This window comes from Varanus komodoensis, unplaced genomic scaffold (assembly GCF_004798865.1).
Source record: "Varanus komodoensis strain SLA01 unplaced genomic scaffold, ASM479886v1 scaffold129, whole genome shotgun sequence".
NCBI classification, from domain to species: Eukaryota; Metazoa; Chordata; class Lepidosauria; order Squamata; family Varanidae; genus Varanus; species Varanus komodoensis.
In genome coordinates this window covers 406187-424689 of record NW_025335373.1, presented here as the reverse complement: position 1 = coordinate 424689, position 18503 = coordinate 406187, and the positions used below count along the sequence as shown (strand labels likewise).

General features: G+C 67.8%; 1 protein-coding gene across 1 annotated transcript in view; it reads left to right on the top strand.

Moving 5' to 3' along the window:
• Positions 1–170: 170 nt before the first annotated feature.
• KCNH2 (potassium voltage-gated channel subfamily H member 2) overlaps positions 171–18503 on the top strand; it is a 57163-nt gene continuing 38830 nt past the window's right edge. The window contains exons 1-2 of the mRNA XM_044422519.1: positions 171–246; positions 5079–5309. Coding sequence (XP_044278454.1) covers positions 171–246; positions 5079–5309 — 307 coding nt within the window. The remainder of the gene's footprint in view (positions 247–5078; positions 5310–18503) is intronic.

Sequence of the window (18503 nt, the reverse complement as noted above, 5' to 3'; positions counted from 1 at the left end):
CCCTCCGGCAGAGCTCCGCGCGGAGGCGCGAGGCGAGCGCGGCGCCGCGACCTTGCGGCGGCCGGCGGCGGCGGCGGCGGCGGACTCGGGGGGCCCCCGAGCTGGGCCGCTCCTTGGACTTGGTGGGCGCTCCGGGAGGCGTGCTGCGCGCTCCCCCATGGGCTGAGAGCATGCCCGTCCGGCGCGGGCACGTGGCCCCCCAGAACACCTTCCTGGACACCATCATCCGCAAGTTCGAGGGCCAGAGTAAGTCTCGCGGCGCGGCGGGCGGGACGGACCCACCCACCCACGGGGCTCCGCGGCTGACGGGGGCAGCGCGCGCTGGGCCACGGGGGCCCCGGGGGCCCCGGTAAGGATTGGCTCGGGGTTGGGGACGGGTGCATGGCGGGGCACTGCGCGGCACGGGGGCTGCCTGGGACCACAGCTGGCCAGGTGCGCAAACTTCAGCAAGGCGGTCCGGGCGCGGGGAGGGAGGCCCCGGAAGTGCGCTGCTCCGGGGCTGGGGAAGGGCCGGCGAGCACCCGGGAGGGGGAGCCGGGTCCAGCCTGTGCCCCCTGCAGCGGCCCGGACCACTGCGCGGCTGTGCCAGGCGTGGGCCTGCCCCAGACCTGCTCCAGGGGGAGCGGCCTGCCCCCTCCACAGCCCCTGGGCACTGGGGTGAGGCTGGCTGGCCACGCGGGGGAGGGCGGGCCCGGTGGCGCCTGCTGGCCATGGCCCAGTGTGGCGTGGCAGTGCTCTGGTGCCCCTCTGCCCCCCACTGCAGAGAGTCTGGACGGGGGTCTTGGAGCCAGGCTGCCGTGGGTCCTGGAGGGACCGGCTTGTGCCCGGGGGGTGGGGGCAGATGCTGGCTGGGGAGGGAGGGAGGGAGGGAGGGAGGGAGGGAAGCCGGCACACTCATCCGCACCCGGCAGCCCGTGCGCATCGGTGGCCAGATGCAGGTGAGCGGCAGTGCAGAGGCACATGTGGCACCGGGCGCGAGTGCGTAGTGCCCGGTGCCACAGGTGTGCCCTCCACATGGATCCGGAGAGGAGCTGCGTGGAGAGGTGGTGCGGGCTGGGAAAGCGCTCTCTCTCTCTCTCTCACAGACACACACACACGCACACGCACACAGAATTGAGTGGCAATGCCGCTAATCCGTTGTTTATTCCCTGCTGCTGGTGGGGAGCTGCAGGGGCCTTGCCAGGGACTAGGAAGCGACCGGCCCCCCGCCAAAATATTTCTCCTGCCATCTGCCTCTCTCGCCTTCTGCTCACCGTGCCGCTCATGAGGCGAGAGCGTCAGACCAGATGGAGACGAACGAGCCACACCGACTGAGGCGACCTGTTGGCAGCGCAGGGTTGTCCTTCCACACCTGCAGCCCCACGTGTGTGCCGGTCGGTCGTTCAGGCCGCGTGTGGCTAGTGCTGCGGAGAAGCACCGCCGGGCCTGGAAGGGCCCCGCCTGCCGCAGCCCCTCCACGGACGGGGCTGGCCTGGGAGGAGGCACCCGTCCAGGCAGATGCTCAGCTGCCTCGCTCTCCAGCAGCCCTGGGCAAGCTGGTGCAGGGCTCCGCCTGGCAGCGCCTCCCTCCCTCTGCCATGCGATCCCGGGGCTGTGGCCTGGGGTGGCGGGGCTGCTGGGTCCCCCTCCGGCCCGGGGCCATTCCCTGGGGCCCCGCCAGGCCGGACTCCTCGGGCGAGCAGCCGCTCGGCTCAGCTCGGCTTGGCTCGGGTGGGCCTGCCTGTGCTGCGTTTGCAGGCCGAGGCAGACCAGCCGGGGAGGATTGCGGAGCAAGAAGGCCGCTGGCCACGGGAAGGAAGGCTAAACAGTTTGCGCCGATGTTTAGCCTTGAGAAGAGCAGGAGGAGCTGATAACCATCTCGAAATACTTTGGCAGTGGAATTTTATGGAGGAGAAAGGGGCTGAATAAACATCCCAGGGAGAGGAAAGAGCTGGGCTGCGGCGTGGGGGTCTTGTGGGGGGGAGGCCGGCAGGGCTGTCGGCCGCTCACACCCTCTGCTGCCCCCCCCCCCCGGGCCGTGCCGCCCCTTCCCGGCCTTCCCCCCCGCCCAGGCCCCCCCCCCCCCCCCCCCCCCCGCAGTTCAGACGCAGGGCTTCTGCTCATCCCTTGCACAAGTGGAGAAGGCAGCTTCACTGAGCGTATGCGGGGACCGCGTCTCTTTCTGTGCATCCTTCGGTTCAGGAAGGACGCCTGTCCTGGCAGTTGACACGGAGCGTGGCCCTCCTCCGGCCTTCCGGTGCTTTGCCCCTTCTTCAGTGTGCCACGGAGAGAGCCAGGGCTTGGAGAGGCCCACCCGCAGCTCCATCAGTGCCCCGCAGGCCCTTTGTCCGGGCCCTGCCTCCCCGTTCGGTATTGTCAGAGTGCCTTTCAGCCGCCCTCGGCCGCCCTCCCTCATCGGGGGGGCCAGGGCCCCTCTCTGGGAGCCGAGCGGAGCAGCTGGCCCTCCTCTTCACCTGTCAAGCCTGGGTTTGGTGGCTTGTTTATTAGTTGCCTCGATAAGCGGTCCCGTAGCCCCGAGGCTCTCTGGGCAGCTTACAAGAAAGCCTCTGAAACAATTTAAAATGACAAGAGCACAATTCATTAAAGCCGCATAAAACCAATGAAACAAAGCAATTCAGTATAAAACACAGGGAATAAAATAGAAAACCTGGCCATCCAAAGCAAAAATTCAAGCAACGATAACCTCAGGACAGTGTTTAAAGACCCTGTCAGCTATTGAAGCCTGTTCAAGCCCGCACGGCCTTACCTGGCACCTGAAAGAGGCGGGTGAAGAGGCTCGGCTCGCTTCCCGGGCATGCTGTCAGCGGGGCCTGCCACCTCCTTGCTGCCCCCCACTTCTTTGCGGGCAGCTACGCAGAGAAGGACCTCTGCTGACGACCTTAGTGAATGGCCGGGAACACATGGAGAAAGGCAGTCGCCCACACTTCCTGCCCACGAGCTGGCTCAGGGCTGTGCGTGGCCACACTGAATTGGGCCCGCACAGCGACAGGCACCCGGTGCGGCCGGCGGAGGACTGGCATCGCGCGTTCCCAAGGGCTGCTCCTCACCAGCCCTTGGGCTGAACTGTGCGCAAGGCAGCCCCACCCAGGCGAGCCGCTACCAGCACATGGATCGCTGCGGCGGGTCTCTGCTCACCCAGGGAGGAAGGTAGCTGAGAAATCAGCCCAGGATGATAGAAGGTGCTCCAGTTCCACCTGAGAAACAAGGGACAACTCGGGGTCCAGGAGAATCCCCAAGCTATGAAGCTTGTCCTTTGGGGGTGCAGCTTCATCCCGGACAGGTTGAAAATTTCCCGGTTGGAGGGACGGTCTGCCTGCCAACTTCGCCTTCATCTTGTCCGGATTAAGATTCTGCTTACTGGCCCTCATCCAGCCCATCGCTGAGTTTAGGAACCAGCCTCGCACGTTGGCTGCCCTGCCTGGGTTGGTTGGGAAAGGCGTGGAGCCGAGCGCCTTCAGCCCAGGCCTCCGGACGGCCTCGCAGTGGTTTCACGTAGGTGTGGAAAAGCAGGGGGGACAAAGTGAACCCCGCAGAACTCCGTGGCCCGTGCCGGGGCACAGGCAGCACCCCCAGCACCACCACCGCCGTCTGGAGGCGGCTGGCCAGGCAGGGGCAGAGCCACTGCCAAGCGGTGCCTGCCGCTCCCGGCCGGACCAGCCTCTCCAGATGGCACGGAAGCCGCGGAGGATCGACAGGCCGCGCGGCACCTGCCTCTCCTGGCAGAGGTCCTCCCGCGTGGCCACCCAGGCGGCCTCCGGCCCCGCTGGAATGGCGTGGGTGTTGCTCGTGTGGCCCGCTGCCCAGGGAGGCGTGTGGCCGGCGGGGCGGCAAATCGGGGGCCTGGATCCAGGTAGCCCATTCGCCCCGAGCATGCCAGGAGCGGCCTGGCCCCCACTCTCCGCATCGCCATGCCTGTCCGTCCATAGCTATTCACATCTCGGGGTCCAGGTTGGGCCGGGGCCACGCCACCCGCTCTTTCAGGGAGCCATTCACGGCCTCCGGGACCCGGGGGAGACTCCCCTCCTGGACCTTCTGATGCGCCGCGGTGGGCAAGGGGTGCGCATGCAGGGGCAGGCCGGGCTTGTCGACGTCCTCAGTAGCTGAAGTGGATCCAGCGAAACGGGACCAGATGTTGCGGGCCCTTCTGCCGAGGGGGCTGGGATCGCTCCGGCGGCCCATCCGGAGCGAACCCCGGTGATATTATTCTCAGAGTTCTGCCGAGTCCTCACAGTGCAGCCTCGGTGAGTGCTCCTTTGGGGGCAAGGGGCAAGAGGCCCCGCACCACCCGGAAAAGCTCTGCCGGACGGCCCTGTGGGGACACGGGGCTGGTGGCATCGTCCACCTGCCCGGCCACGGAACCGGCGCAATAACGAGCGCCGTGCCGCCCCTGGCCAGGCCGCCCCAGCTCCTCCTCCACCTGCGCGCCCAGCTGGCCTGCCGCTGCTGTTCTCCGAACGGGAGGCGAGGAGCCCCTTCTGTTACTGACGGGGCCACTTCCGCGCCCCCTCGGGGCCTTTCTGGGCAGCCCTCCATCTCCGCGGCTGCAGACTATGGCTCCCAGCTGACCAGGCCCTGCAAACGGCTTTTTGGGGTGCCCCTTTGGGCTTTCAGAGCGTTGCCAAGTGCTTTGGGGGGCCACTCCAGCCCCTCCTATTGTCTCCCCCCCACCCACCCTTTGCGGCCCCTCCTTTCCCGGACCTCCCATCCCCCTTGAACGCCTTCCTTTCGGGTTTTCCTCGCTGTGGAGCGCTGCTCTCCGCCGACTCAGCCCGGCTCCCTGCAGCCCAGGCACGTGCGCCCCTGTTCGGCTCAGGGCGGTTTCCTCAGAGCCGAGCGCACGTGGCCGGCCGGCCCGCCTGCCTGCCGAGGGCCTGGGCACCGCCGCCTCCTTGGCCCTGCCGGCCGGAGCCCGCGTCGAGGGGGCAGGGGCCCCGGGGCTGGCGTGGCGCTGTGGGCCGTGGGAGGAGACCCCTCGGGGCCGTCTTCCTGGGGAGGGGGCTCCGCGCGGGGCCCTGCCTCTGGGCCGTGGGGGGGCAGTGCCCGCCGGCCTCCGCAGCCCGTCTCTCCCTCCGCCGCAGGCCGCAAGTTCATCATCGCCAACGCCCGGGTGCAGCACTGCGCCATCATCTACTGCAATGACGGCTTCTGTGGGCTCTGCGGCTACACCCGCGCCGAGGTCATGCAGAAGCCCTGCACCTGCGACTTCCTGTACGGGCCGCGCACCCAGAAGGCCGCCGTGGCCCAGATCGCCCAAGCCCTGCTGGGCTCCGAGGAGCGCAAGGTGGAGATCTGCTTCTACCGGAAGGACGGTAAGACCGGCAGCCCCGCTCTGCGTCCGGGGGGCGGGGGGGCTGCTCCTCGCCTCGTATCTCCTGCTGGTGTCGCCCTGAGGGCTGAGCCGCGGTTGAGAGGGATGCGGGGGTGCTCCGTGGCCTGGAGGCCCCTCTTGTGCCCGCGGTCTCCTCTTCTCCCGGCTGGGCAGGGCCATTCCCTTGCGGACAAGGTCTCGGGAGCGTCTGGTGGGCAGCGCCATCCCAGCCACCTGTGAGCCCCAAAAGGGCAGCCTCTGCGGCTTCCCCCCGAGAAGCACCCCCAGGGGCCAGCGCAGAGGATGGGGCGGGTGGGGGGCGTGGTGGCGGCCTGGCCTCCCCTTTGGCTTCCTCTGCGTGTGAATCGCGTGCTGGGCGGCTGGCTGCTCTTCTCGGAGAAGCCCCCTTTGGGGAATTAGGAAGCGGGGGGACGGCGAAGGCTCACCGTAGGACGTGAATCCCCCCAGCACCGCCTGGACCGCCGTATGCGGGCCGGGGAGGGCTGCTCCGACTCAATGGCTCGCTTTTGGAGGGGCGTCCCTCGGGCCAGTGCCCCCACCACAGGAGCGTGACGGGGCGGGGCGGGGCGGATGCGGTCCGTGCTGCCCTCTCTGGCCAAAAGGGGGGCGGGCCGTGTTGGCCTGGGCCGCCCCCTCCTGGGGAGCCCACGCCAGGCCCACGCCAGCGCACGATCGCCCTTGCAGGTGGCAGGTGTCCCCTGAAGGCCAGGTTCCTTTTTCCGACAGATTCTTTGATTAGTCCCGGAGTACTTTCTGGACTCGTGTGTGTCAGTGAGTGCATAAAAGAAAAGGGCAGTCTAGGGCTGTGGCACTGTAATTGCTATTTCTTTCAAAGAAAGGATGCTTAATTGCTTTTTCTGTTTACCACCATTCATGAGATTCCTAAAACAGTGGTAACTTGAAAGTTTGTAGATTTCTAAAAATTAGCATTATAGTATTGCAGCATTTGTTGTTGTTGCTAGTCGCGAAGTCGTGCCCGACCCATCGCGACCCCGTAGACAACACTCCTCCAGGCTTTCCTGTCCTCCAGCATCCCCTGGAGTCCACTTAAGCTCACACCAACTGCTTCAGTGACCCCATCCAGCCACCTCATCCTCTGCCCTCCCCTCCTTCTTTTGCCATCTATTGTTCCCAGCATCAGGCTCTTCTCCAGGGAGTCCTTCCTTCTCATTAGGTGGCCAAAGTATCTGAGCTTCATCTTCAGGATCTGGCCTTCGAAAGAGCAGTCGGGGTTGATCTCCTCTAGGACTGACTGGTTTGATTGCCTTGCGGTCCAAGGGACTCGCAGGAGTCTCCTCCAGCACCACAATTCGAAGGCCTCAATCCTTCGGTGCTCAGCCTTCCTTATGGTCCACCTTTCACAGCCATATATTGCAACTGGGAAAACCATCGCCTTGACTATATGCACTTTTGTCGGCAGGGTGATGTCTCTGCTTTTTAGTATGCTGTCTAGATTTGCCATAGCTTTCCTCCCCAGGAGCAAGCGTCTTTTAGTTTCTTGGCTGCGGTCCCCGTCTGTGGTGATCTTGGAGCCCAGGAAAATAAATCTGCCACTACCTCCATTTCTTCCCCATCTGTTTGCCAGGAAGTGAGGGGAGCGGATGCCGTGATCTTGGTTTTCTTGATGTTGCACCATTAGAACATTGTCATAAAAATAGCAGTCTGACTCTATGGTGTGACAGAACTGGACCTCTTTCATGGCCAATATGCAGGCGGGCCAAGCATTTCGGAACCTATGGAAGGACTGGCGTGGCTCCTGCAGCAGCGGAGGCCTCCTGGGCTTCCCCCGGTCCCACCACGGGTGCCCGACCCCCGACTCATGTGGGCAGACCCGGTGAGAGGGCCGCAGAAGGAGTGACCCTTTCCGGAGCAGTGGCAGTTCCGCTCGCAGGGGAGAAGCTGGGGCCGCGGGGGCAGGAGGGAGCAGTGCCGGCTCTCTGCCCAGCCCAGACTGGCCGAGGGGCTCCCCCCTCCGGGTGTCGGGCAGCCTTTCCCCCTCCGCGGGCGCCGGGGCAGAGCCAGGGGGTTCTGCCACCCCGCTCCGACCGTTCCCCCGCTTTGCTGCCCCGCGCCCCTTCCTCCCAGCCCAGGAGGGTCCCATGGGCCGCACGGGCTTCCGGGATCGCCCGCGTTGCTTGCAGCTGCGGAGACTCCCTTGGGCTGGGCTCCAGGCCCGTGCACGGGGCCCTCGTGTGCTGGTAGCGATGCTTTCGGCAGACGCAGCAACGGGCGGGCGGCAGTCCCCGGCCGCCTGGGCACATCCTGGTTTCAGTCGTATTCTGAAGTGAGCCGGTGGCGCAGGGATTCTGTGCACCTCGAGCGGGAGAGCCAGCCTCCCGCCTCCTTCACCCTCGGCCAGTCTCTGACCTTCCGGTGTGCTGCATGAACCGGGCATGTTGGGGCGCACAGGCGCTTCCAGGGGCTCAGCAAGCCCCAGCCGTGCCACGCGTGGGCAGCTGTCCACCAGGGTCTGTGTGCTGCGCGGGGGCCGGTCTGGAGCCGCCGTGGCCCCTTGGCTGCAGCGTTCTGCAGCTGGTCTGCATGGCAGAAGCGCAGGAAGCTTGCAAGGTCGTGGCTCATTTGAAGCTGCCCGTTCCCGGGGCTCAGCACGCCCACAGAGCCCACCCGGGAGGGAGGCGTGGCCGTGGGAGCGCCACGAGGCTCTTGTCTAGCTAGAAAAGGTATTTCGGATCGTCGGACACCCCCGCGCTGGGGGAGGCCCAGAAACATGCCGGAGCTCGGCTTGGTGCACCGCGCGCCCAGCCTCTGTGGAGGCAGCCTCTCCGGCCAGGCTCAGAACATGCAGCACCTCGCCCGCTCCGCCTGGGAGCACTTGGGGTCTGCCCTGAGCATCCATGTAGCACAGAAGCTTCCACTGGCCTGTGACTGGAAGGATGCGCTCAAGCGGGGCCGGTGGCGCAGCGCCTGCTGCCTGGGCACTGTTGTCGGCGAGAGTGGCGGCGGGGCGTTTTGCGCTGGCCGTGTGTGAGGCGCGGGGGGGGTTCTCACGACGGCCTTTGGAGGGAGGGAGGCCTGTGTCAGGCTTGGAAGCGCCCCCCCGCCCCCCGGCCTGGCTGCCGCTCGCGCACACTCCTGGTGCCACTAACGCAGGTTGCTGTGCAGAGGGCCATCGGGGTCGCAGGAGCGGCTCGTGGTGCCGGGGCGTGTGCCGCAGTGGTCGGCTGGCGGGGGCTCCTGGGGGCTAAGTAGGCAGAACTCTTCCCCACGGATTTTCCGTGCTCTTTAAGAAATGCTGCTGGCCGGGGCCCCCGCCCAGTCTTGCGGCGGAGACCCCCGATTGGTTCTGCAAAGGAAGCCCTTTCTCTGGGCGTCTGGACCCTCTCCTTGCCCCGGTAGCCTCATGGGAGGCCCCACTGGGTTCGGGGTGACGGGAGTGCGACAGCCCTTCCTCGGCACCAGCCGTGGGGCTCGCGTGCCCCTGCCAGGTTTCCCGCAGCCAGCCATGGCTTTCTTGGAGTGCCAGAGGCCCGGCTGATCTCCTGCACAGTCCCAGGAGACCCTCCTCCCTGGGGTGTCCGGGCGGGCAGTGCTGCCGGGCACGGGGGTCTGGCGTAGGTGTCTTCCTCCCCCCACGAGGCCCAGCGCCCCTCTTGCCCCGTTCCTCTTTTCGCTGCCGTGGAGGGCTGGGCTGCGTGGGTTGCTCGGCTCCTCCTCCCCGGGGACGGCTGCCCAAGGGTCCCAGTCTGCGGGCTGGATGGCGCGTGGCGGGGCAGCCTCTGCGCTGCTCTGACGGGATCCGGGGAAGCTTTTGGGCCATTCGGGAGGATCCGTCTGAGAAGGCGGGCGGGATGCAGGATGCCGGGCTTTCCAGAGCCCGGGTGGATCGTGGCACCCCAGGGCGGCGCTGCCGGCAGCTCCTTTGCGGCGACACCGTCCACTCCCCCCACCCGCCCCCCGCCGCTCTGCAGAGCTGCTGGACTAATATTTTGGCCGTCCCCATGGAGACGCGGGCGCAACCGCCCAGCCTGCGCATGGAGGGCGCTGTGGGAAGCGCGCCGCGAGGAGATGGATGGGTATTTGTGTATGTGAGAAAGCTGGCACCCGCCGCGCATGCAGGCCCCGGAGTTCAAGCGTGTGGAGCGGGGCCAGGGTCCCGGCTGGCCTGCCAGGCTCGCCCTGGGCCTGGGCCTGGGCCGGCCTCCCTCCGCGGAAGCCTCAGGAGCTGCCTGGGAGTGAGCCGGCCGCTTGGCTCCTGCCACCGGCACGGGCTGGCCTGGTGGCTCCCGGGCGCCGGGCCAGCCCAAGTGCCGCCGGCCACCCACCTGCGGAGCTTCCGCGTTTTGGGCCTGCGCGGGGGCCGGGCCGGCCTGTCGGCGATGCTCTGTGCGACCGGCACTATTTATTTTCTATCTGTCGTAGAGACGCCTGGCCTGGCCGCCCCCCCCCCCCCCGCGCGCTCCTTATCTCGAGCCGTTCCGGAGCCGCGGGGAAGGCTGGGAGCTGGCCTGCGCCTCGCCAGCAGGCCCTGACCAGAAGGCCTCTAAAAATAGGCGCGGGGTCCGCCTGCCCGGAGCGTTGCGCCCAGCCCGGAGCGCAGCAGGCCCGGGCTGGGAGGGGAGGCCGCTGACCTGGGGCTCCGTGGCACACCGGCCAGGCTTGGAGGGAGCCGGCCACAGCACGAGGCGCCCCGGACCGACGTGGCTCCAGCGCTGCTGCGGGACACGGCGCTGCTCCCGCAGGGGCTCAGGGGCTGCAGGTGCGGACGGGGGGCCCCGGGCGCCTGGCAACGCGCCCACCCTGCATTTCTCCTTTGCACGTAAAGACTACTTCTTGCACTTCCGTGTTGCTCGGTGGGCAGGTGACTTCGGAGTGACTATAACTATTCGAACACTAGAACAAGAAAATGCTACAGCAGACAATAGATGCTGTCGTAATCTTACCAAAATGCCAAAAGGTAAAATACTAGAGAGTCATCAAACCGGTCAGGTCAGTGACCAGAAGCGAATGCCTGCTGGAAGCGGAAGGCCTTGGCCTGGCATCTGAAGGGGTTTCCCTGGGAGGGATGTTTCACAGACGGGGGCCACCACAAAGAAGGCTCTTCCCAGTCGCCCCATCACTGCCCCTCCGGGAGACAAGCCCCAGAGGTGATCTGAGACACCGGGCAGGAGAGGCTGGGAGGGCCTGACCCACGGGACCGCCAGGGCCACTCTGCCCTGGGCCGTGAGCGGACTGGGAGCAGGTGCGGGGGCCGCACTGGAAGGGGCAGCCTGGAGCGGCTCAGCATCTCCAGGCGCCTCGGTCCTGCGCACCCACCGGGGCATCAGCAGGGGGTGTGGAAGTGCTGCTTGGCGCTTGGGTTGTCCAAAGGGGGCAGATGGGGCGTGGTTTCTGCATGGCAGGCGGAAGAGTGGCCCAGCTGCGCCCTGTGGAGCAGCAGCGGAGAGCAGGCGCGCGAGCCCAGCGGAAGGACGCTGCCGGCAAGGTCTGTCGCTTCCTCTCTTTTTCTCCCCCCCCCCCCCCACTGCAGATCAAGCTTCGGGCTGCTCGGCCTGAGGAAGCCCACGGAATTTAGCCGTGCTTTGCTTGGACGTGTCATCTGTGGAAAGCGTGCGTTGTCGCGTTTGCCCTCATCCGAGCCTCGTGGGCCCGTTGCGGCATCTGTTTCGCCGCTGGGGAAATGGGGGCTGGGCATCCCGGTGCCGCGGGAGCCCCGGGAGCCCCCCAGCGGTCGTGGGGCTGCAGCAGGAACGCTGCTGGGCGTCCGGCCCCGCCAAGGAGCCATGTCTGCCGGCCTGGCACAGGCGGTCCCAGGCCACCGCGGGGGCTGCTGCTGGCGGCCAAGCCGCACGGCCAGGGCAGGCCAGGCCCGCGGCTCTGTGTCGCCCCTTCCCAATGAGGCCCACTGAGCCTAAGCCCCGCCAGGAGGACCGCGGGAGGCGCTGGCCTGGGAGCGATGGCAGGCAGGGCCGGGCAGGCCAGGAGCGCTGCCGGGGCTGGGACCGGGCGCCCAGTCTGCTCGGTGCCGGGTCTGCCCTCCTGGGACGGGCCCGGCCAGCCCCGCGGAGCGGGGGGGCACGGCAGGGGCTGAGGGCGCCGGGCTGCCTCCCGCCTCCGCCAGTGCCCAGAGAGTGCTGGGGCCAGGCGCCTGTCGATGTCGCTGCCTGCAGGGAAGGGGGGGAGGCGCGCTGACCGGCTGCCGCGGGAGCTGCTCCTCGCGTGAGGAGGAAGCTGCCAGGGCCCCTTGCTCAGCTTAATTGGGACACTCCCGCAGTTCCTTCCGAAAGCCGCAGAGGCGATGCGCAGCACTTAAAGGACAGGAAGCAAAACCATCAGTCCTGCAGCATAAAATATTAAGAACAGCATTAAAAACCACACAGACCACTGCTGCAAGCTGCGTTGAGAAGTGCGCCTCCGCCCTTGCGAAAAGCGGGCGCCTGGCCTCGCCCTGCGGGGGGCTCCTTCCGCAGCGGGGGGGCAGCAGGAAGGGCCCCCGTGCTGCCACCGACCACGACCGCGTCCTCGGAAGTGCCGCTCTGGCCCTCTCGGCACACGCGCAGGCCGCGCCGGCCCCGGCCCCCGCAGCAGCCCGCCAAGTCCCCGCTGGAAGCCCGTCCCTTCCCCCTGCAAGGCTCCGGGGCAGCTGGCACAACCCCCCCTCCGCTCCATTTATCCTCGCGCCAGCCTTGTGAGGTGGGCTGGCCCACCAGTCAGGGCCTGGCTAAGCGTCTTGGGGCCGCCCCCTCCCGTGCCCACCCGCCCGCGGCCCAGGACGAAGGGGGCGCTTTGCCTGCGTGCCGAGAGGCCCTCCTCCGCGCCACCCTGGCCCTGGGACGAGCGGGCGAGCCGCGCTCCGGGCGTCTTTCTCCAGGGCGCGCTGGCTCCGGGGCTGCTGCGAGCGGGCGGACGTTTTGCTTGGCGGTCTCGGCCTGCGCGCTTTCATGGCATGGCTGCCGACCGCCTTTGCTTTCAAGTTGGTGCGGCCCATTTGGAGCGGTCCTCATGGAGCAGCTGGGAGGGCAGGACGGCCCGTGGACGCATGCCCGGCTTCCCCAGGCTGGCTCCGGAGCGAGAGGCCTCCGGCTGCAGCGGCCCTGGCCAAGGAAGGGCCCGATCTGGCGTGGCTGGCGGGGTGGTCCGCACTTGAGGGCCGCGGGGTGATGCTCGAGGCATGCCTGCCTTCCCCAAGCTTCCCCAGCCCCCCCGAGCCCCCCGCCCGCTGCTGGGCCCTCGGAGTCATCATGACCCGCCTGAGCCCCTCTGCGGTGGAGGATGGGAGAGCCCTGCCCACCCGGCTGCGAGGCCACTTGCGCCCCCCCCCCCCGGCCCAAATGCAGGCGCCTCCATGCTGGGTCGAGTCCCCAGGAACCGGGGGGGGCGGCCTCCTGTGCCCCCTCCCGGGAAAAGGGTGCGTGAAGGGGCCCCCCGGCTGCCTGTGCTCGGTGCCGCGGCCGCCATCTCTGCTCTCTGCTGCGAGCCTGGAAGAGCAGCGAAATTCCTTAGATAATGTATTTTGATTCCGCCAAGGCCTGGGAGCCTCGTTCCCCTCGCCTTCCTTGCAAGGCAGAGACGGAAAGAGCCGGGCTGGACCCCTTCCAGGGCGATTTTTCTCCCCTGCAGAGTAGCCGCCGGGCCAGGGAGCTGCTGAGGTGGCCGTGCTGGGACTGGGGGCCGACCAGCCCCGCCGTGAGGCCTTCCCGGATCTTCCTGCCTCCTCCCACCGGCGAGCGAGTGAGCAAGCGAGGCAGGGCCCTGAGAAACGCTCTGGGGGACTGCTGATGTCTTGGCCCTGCTGCAGCCTTCGGCGACGCAGCCCGAGGCAGCTGTGGCAGCACCTCCTCCCTGCCCCTGCCGCCCCTCTGCTGCCTCTGCCCCTCCCGGAGCAGCAGGGCCGCATTTTGTCCCAAAGGCCCCGGCGGGTGCAGCTCGGTGGCTGAAGCCCCGCTGTGCGGAGCCCCCCTTCTGCCCCCCCTTGGGCAGCCCCTCCTCCTGGTGCGTGGATCTCCTGGGGGGCTGCACTGCTGTTCTGCCAAGCGGTGGCCGGGCACCCCAGGGCCGCAGCACGCGGGACCCTTGCATCCCTGGATCGGGGCCGGGCCTGGCGCCGGCCCTCTTGCTCCTCCGGCGAAAAGGCAGAGCATGGCCCTGTGCCCGAGGCCCGCCTGGCCCAGTTTGGGCCCAGTGGTGTCTGCGGCAGGGCTGGCAGGGCGCTGAGCGGGGCGGCCGGGGCTGGGGCTGGCTCAGGATGTGGCCCCCACACAGAAGGACTCGTGTGCGAACGGAGCATCGGCCGAGAGAGGGGGGGGAGCAACGAGCGGCACAGCCGGGCGCGGCGAAGGCCGTGGGCCGGGCGGGCTTCCTCAGTGCCGGAGCGATGCGACAGTGGGGCCAGCTGCCCGGAGGGGTGGGGGGCTCTCCCTCACTAGAGACATTCAAGAGGAAGCTGGGCAGCCCTCCGAGTGGGGGGGGGGGGCTGGTGTCCTGCACCAGCAGCGGGTGGACCCGGCGGCCTTCGGGCCCTTCCGACTCTGCTCTTCCGTGATTCCATGAATGGGTTTCCGGCTGTTGGCCTCGTGTTGTCAAGTCATAAAATGCACGTGCTAGAGAAAGGAAGGGGCCTTTGGCAGGGCCCCTGGATCCATCCCCCGTGCTCCCCACGCCTTAGACCCCTACACGCGCCCGAGTGTTGGGTGGGACTTGCAGGCCCTGGTCCAAGTCCTCGCTTCTCCAAGAAACTCCCCGGAAGGCCTTCGGCCGGTCACTGGCTCTCCGCCTCAGCTCCTCAGGGTTGCGTGCGGATGAAATGGAGGATCGGAGCCCCGGGAGCCACCTTGGGCCCCTGCAGGGAGGAGCAGGGCGGCCCAGAAACGAGCGTGGCGGGTGGGGCAGTGGGGCCGTGCCCCTGCCCGCCGCACCCGTGCCGCCCCTGTGGACCTGCCCCGATCTGGCCGGTGAACGGCTAGCTTGGCCACAGCGACCTTCCCTCGTGCGGCGGACGCCCCGCTTCTCCTGCCGGGAAGTCCGGCTCTGGGTCCCTTGGCCCCCCACGAACGCCTCGGCTTCAGCGGCCGCCTTCAACAGTTTGACTTGGCAGCTTTGTTTCATAGATGACATTCATTCTGAGCGGTTGCTCTGCTGATCCAGCTGCCATCGCAAGGGCGGTTTTGCCGTTTCAGTGTGCGTGCGTGTGTGTGTGAACTTCTGTTTATCTGAGTGTTGTTTAGCTGTAACCTTCGCTCACCACCCAGAAAGCCCCGACGGTGGGGTGGGATGCAGAGGAAGCGCACAGACAAATAGTAAACGTTGGCCAGACACCCCGGGAGGCAGCTGCTGGCTGCCTGGTGCTGAGCGGGCCGGGCCGGGCCCAGCGCCCTCCAAGGGCTCCCTCCCCGTGCTCCTGCGTCCCCCCCCCCCCCCCCCCCCCCTCCCCCCCCGCCCTGGCCCCCCCCCCCTAAGGGCAAAACCCCCCCCCCCCCCGCCAGCTGCCAGTCTGTGGGGGCAGAGGGTGAGGTCGCTGCGCCCCCGGTCGGTCTGCAGAGCGCACGCCGCTCCTGGGGCGCGAAGCTGCGGCACCCTCTCCGGGCGTCACTGGGCGCGGCGGGGGGGGGCTTGTGAAGGACCTGCTCCCCCCATTCACAGCCAGCGCAAGCAGGGCGATCTGAGCACGGGCTGCGGATTCGTTAAAAAAACACACCTTTGATCACAGATAGATAGATTTATTTGATTTGCTGTGATTTAGATGGAAAATTATTTGGCTCCCTTTCTGTCTGTGACATCATTCCGAATTTTGTATGAAGTTCTACATTGGCATTGCTGCTGCTCCGTCCCTCCAGATCCCCTCTGACATACGCTGGCCCTGCGAACGAGCACCTCTGCGGGTCACAGGAACACAAGGAGAGCCCTGCCGGATCAGGCCCACAGTCCATCTGGCCCACCGCTCCGGATGCCAGGGCCCAGCTGCCCCAGATCCCTCCAGCAGGACCGGTGCAAAGGCCTCGCCCTCCCCAGGCGCCTCAGCATCTGCTGCGTGCAGGCATTCCGCCTCCGGTAAAGGAGGGGGCACGTGGCCGGCAAGGCTAGTGGCCACTGGTGGCTGCCTCCTCCGTGGAGCTGTCCAAGAGCCGGACTGGCAGCCGTCGCCACCTCCTGTGGCAGCCAGTGCCAGAGTTCAAGGGTACGCTGGGAGGAGATGCCTCCTCTGAGCCCCCCTAAACCTCCTGGGGTGAGCCCAGGTGCGAGTGTTATGGCGAGGGGGGAAAATGCCTCCCGCTCGCCGCCTCCACGTGCGCCCACCGTGCATCCTTTCGGACCCCTCTGCGGGCAGCCGCGTCCTGCCCACGCAGCCCTGCAGGCTCTGGCAAGCCCTCGGCTGCGCCCCCCCCGGGAATCGCCCCCCCACGGTTCGCCTTCCTCTCCTCTTCCCGCCTCGGACTTTCCCCGGCACAGTCGCCCTCTCCGTTGTGTTTCCCCGTCTGAGGAAGGTCCTGCCGTGGCTTCTTCCAGGACCCACCCGCGCGCCCTCCTGTCTCTCCGGGGGGCTTGCAAGGCCCTCCAGCCACCACGCTTGGAGCGCATTGTGTGCTTCCTGGCCTCTTTCTTCGCGGCCCACATTCGGCCCGTCCGTGGGACCGGGAGCACCATCGTGCGGGCAATCCTGGCCTTGGTCTCCAGTGAAGTGCCCTTGAGCTTGATGGTATCTTCTGGTGTGCCCCCCCCCCCGTCGCTGCCCTCCCAAGCCTCAGACGCCGCTTGATTTCTTGGCTGCCACCTCCCTTTGACTTGATGACCGAGCCGAGGAAGGCGAGGGGCAGCTCTGCAGTGCTTCTGCGCCTCCGTCTCGACAGGCCCCGTGGCCCCGCTCTGGCACCATCCTTTCACCTTCAGCAGCAGCCATTTTGGTCCCTGCTGCTTTCTGCCGGTAGCGGGTTATCCGCGTATCTTGAAACTATTGATCTGTCTTCAACTGATTTTCACTGCTTCCTCCTCTGACCCTGATCCAGCTTTCCCTTCGCTATGTTCTGCATGCCGTTTGAACAGCCAGGAGGATAAAATGAGCCACCTCTGAGGCCTTGCCTGCGGGAAGCCGGGCTGCTTCTCTGTGCTCGGTCCTCGCGGCGGCTTCCTGGCCACGATGCCGGCCACGCGTCGGGAGGCGCAAGGGCCGCGGCATCCCACCTCTTCCGAGCCAGCCAAGCTCCTTGCGACCCACACAGTCAGGACACTTTCTGAGATCTGGAAAGCACGGGGCGCCCTTCAGAGATAAGCTGGTGCCCCCCAGGAGCCAGCCCCTCCTAGCCGTAGGATCACGGGGGCCTCTTCCTTCTCGGAATCCGTCGTGCATGCCGGGCACTTCTCACCCCGCGTGGGACACCAGGTCTCGGTGCCACAGCTGCTCCGTTCCTCCTGGGCTCGTCCCACTGGAATCGCCGGCCAGGCCAGGCCAGGCCACTTGCGCCAGGTGGGGCGATACCGACCGTTCCGCTTCTGGCTCCACGGCCCCCGGTGCGCCTGGATGCGTGCTTCTCCCGCCCTGCGTTCCCGTCGCGTGTGCCGGACCTTCCCCGCCCCCGCGGGGCGGCCACCGGACCTCCTCCCGGCCCTGACCGGCGGCGTCCCAAGCGACGGCGCTTTGCATGCCCATCTGCCCTGCCCTGCCCTGCCCTGCCCTGCCCTGCCCTGGGCGGCCTCGCTGCGAGAGCAGCATGGTGAGGGGCCCCCCAGTGCACGCGAGCATCCCGCTTCACGCAGCTTCCTCCCCCTGGTCTCGGGCCCCAGACGACGGAGGGGCCGAGCAGCAGCGGCCGCCTGCTTCCGCTCCTCTGCGCGGCCCTCCCAGTCCCGAGCCAGCTGTCTCTCCTGCCGCCGGTGCTGCGGTTCCCGGCAGGAGCAGCCCGTGCAGGCGTGGAGCCCGGCCCCGGCCTCGTGCGAGGGGCCCGAGGGCCCGCAGAGCACCCCCTGGGCCCAGCCCCACGGCCCTCCTGGGCTGGCAAAGGTGGCTGCTGCCGTCCCCACGGCCCATCTTGCCCGGGTCAGGGAGCTCGGTACGCCTCAGTCGGGCTTCATGGCCACCCTAATTTTAGGCCGTGGAAGCCCCCCCGCCCCTGCAGGCCTCCTTCTGCTCCTGGCCTCACCAGCCTTTGCCCAAGGATGCTGGGCTGGTGCCCCGTGGCCTTTTCTAGCAGCGTCCACGGCCCCAGAGTGCAGCGTTCTCCCTGGCAGGCCGGCTTGCTTGCCCAGCAGTCGGGGCAGGCACTTTGCACGTGGCCAGAGGCACTTGCCCGTGCCGCTGCGCCACAGGACGGGCCCAGGGCATGCTGGCCCTTGGGCATCCGGGCGTGCAGGGCCAGGGAGGAGAGCCGCGCTCCGTGGCACGGCGGGCTGCCACTCTCCTGCCCCCGGGGAGGCCGGCCGAGGCCGAGCAGCTGGGCAGCCGGTCTCGCGCAGCCGCGCCTCCCGCTGCCGTTGCCCTGGCCGCCCCCCCCACCCCGTCCCCACAGGCCTCCCGCACCAGGTGTCTCTCCTCTCTGGAGGCTTCTGCCTCCGGCTCACGTCAGCCGGCGGACCAGTTCCGGCAAGCAGGGTAAACAAAGCCGGCTCCAGCTGCAGCGCGGCCTCCCCCTCCCCTGCCCTGCCCGGCCCTCCCCTGCCCGCGGCGAAGGGGCCTGCGAGGAACCCGGGGAGGAAGAAACGGGGCTCCGCTGGGAAACTGGGGGCAGCGAGCCTGGTTGGTGTGCGTCGCCCTCTTGCCTCGCCGTGAGCGTCCTGGCCGGCACCCGTGTGCCTGTCGGCTGTGGCCAGGCGTGCCTGCGAGGGGCACACCGGAGACGCCTCGGACCGGGAGGGGAGCTGCGCAGGGCGAGCAGGGGCCCCCGGTGTGGCCGCCTCCTTCCGCCGGGGTGGGGGACGGGGGGCACCCACTTTCCCCTTCCTCTTCTGCCCCCACCAGCCCAGGGAGGCCTCTCCCAGCAGCCCCGCTGCTCCCACTCCATGGGCTGGTCCGGCTGAGTCAGGCAGCTGTGCCGAGAGCCTTCCTTTCCCCGAAGCGGAGGACCTGTGGCCTGTGCACAGCAGGCAGAAATTCAGCAGGTGGAGCTCCCCAGCCTCCTTGCATGGCCGTTTCAAAATGGCTCCCCCACACGTTTGGCCTGTGCTGCTGGCAAGACCCGGGAAGTGGGTGGGCGCCAGATCCAGGACTTCCGCACACAGCGCCGAGTCG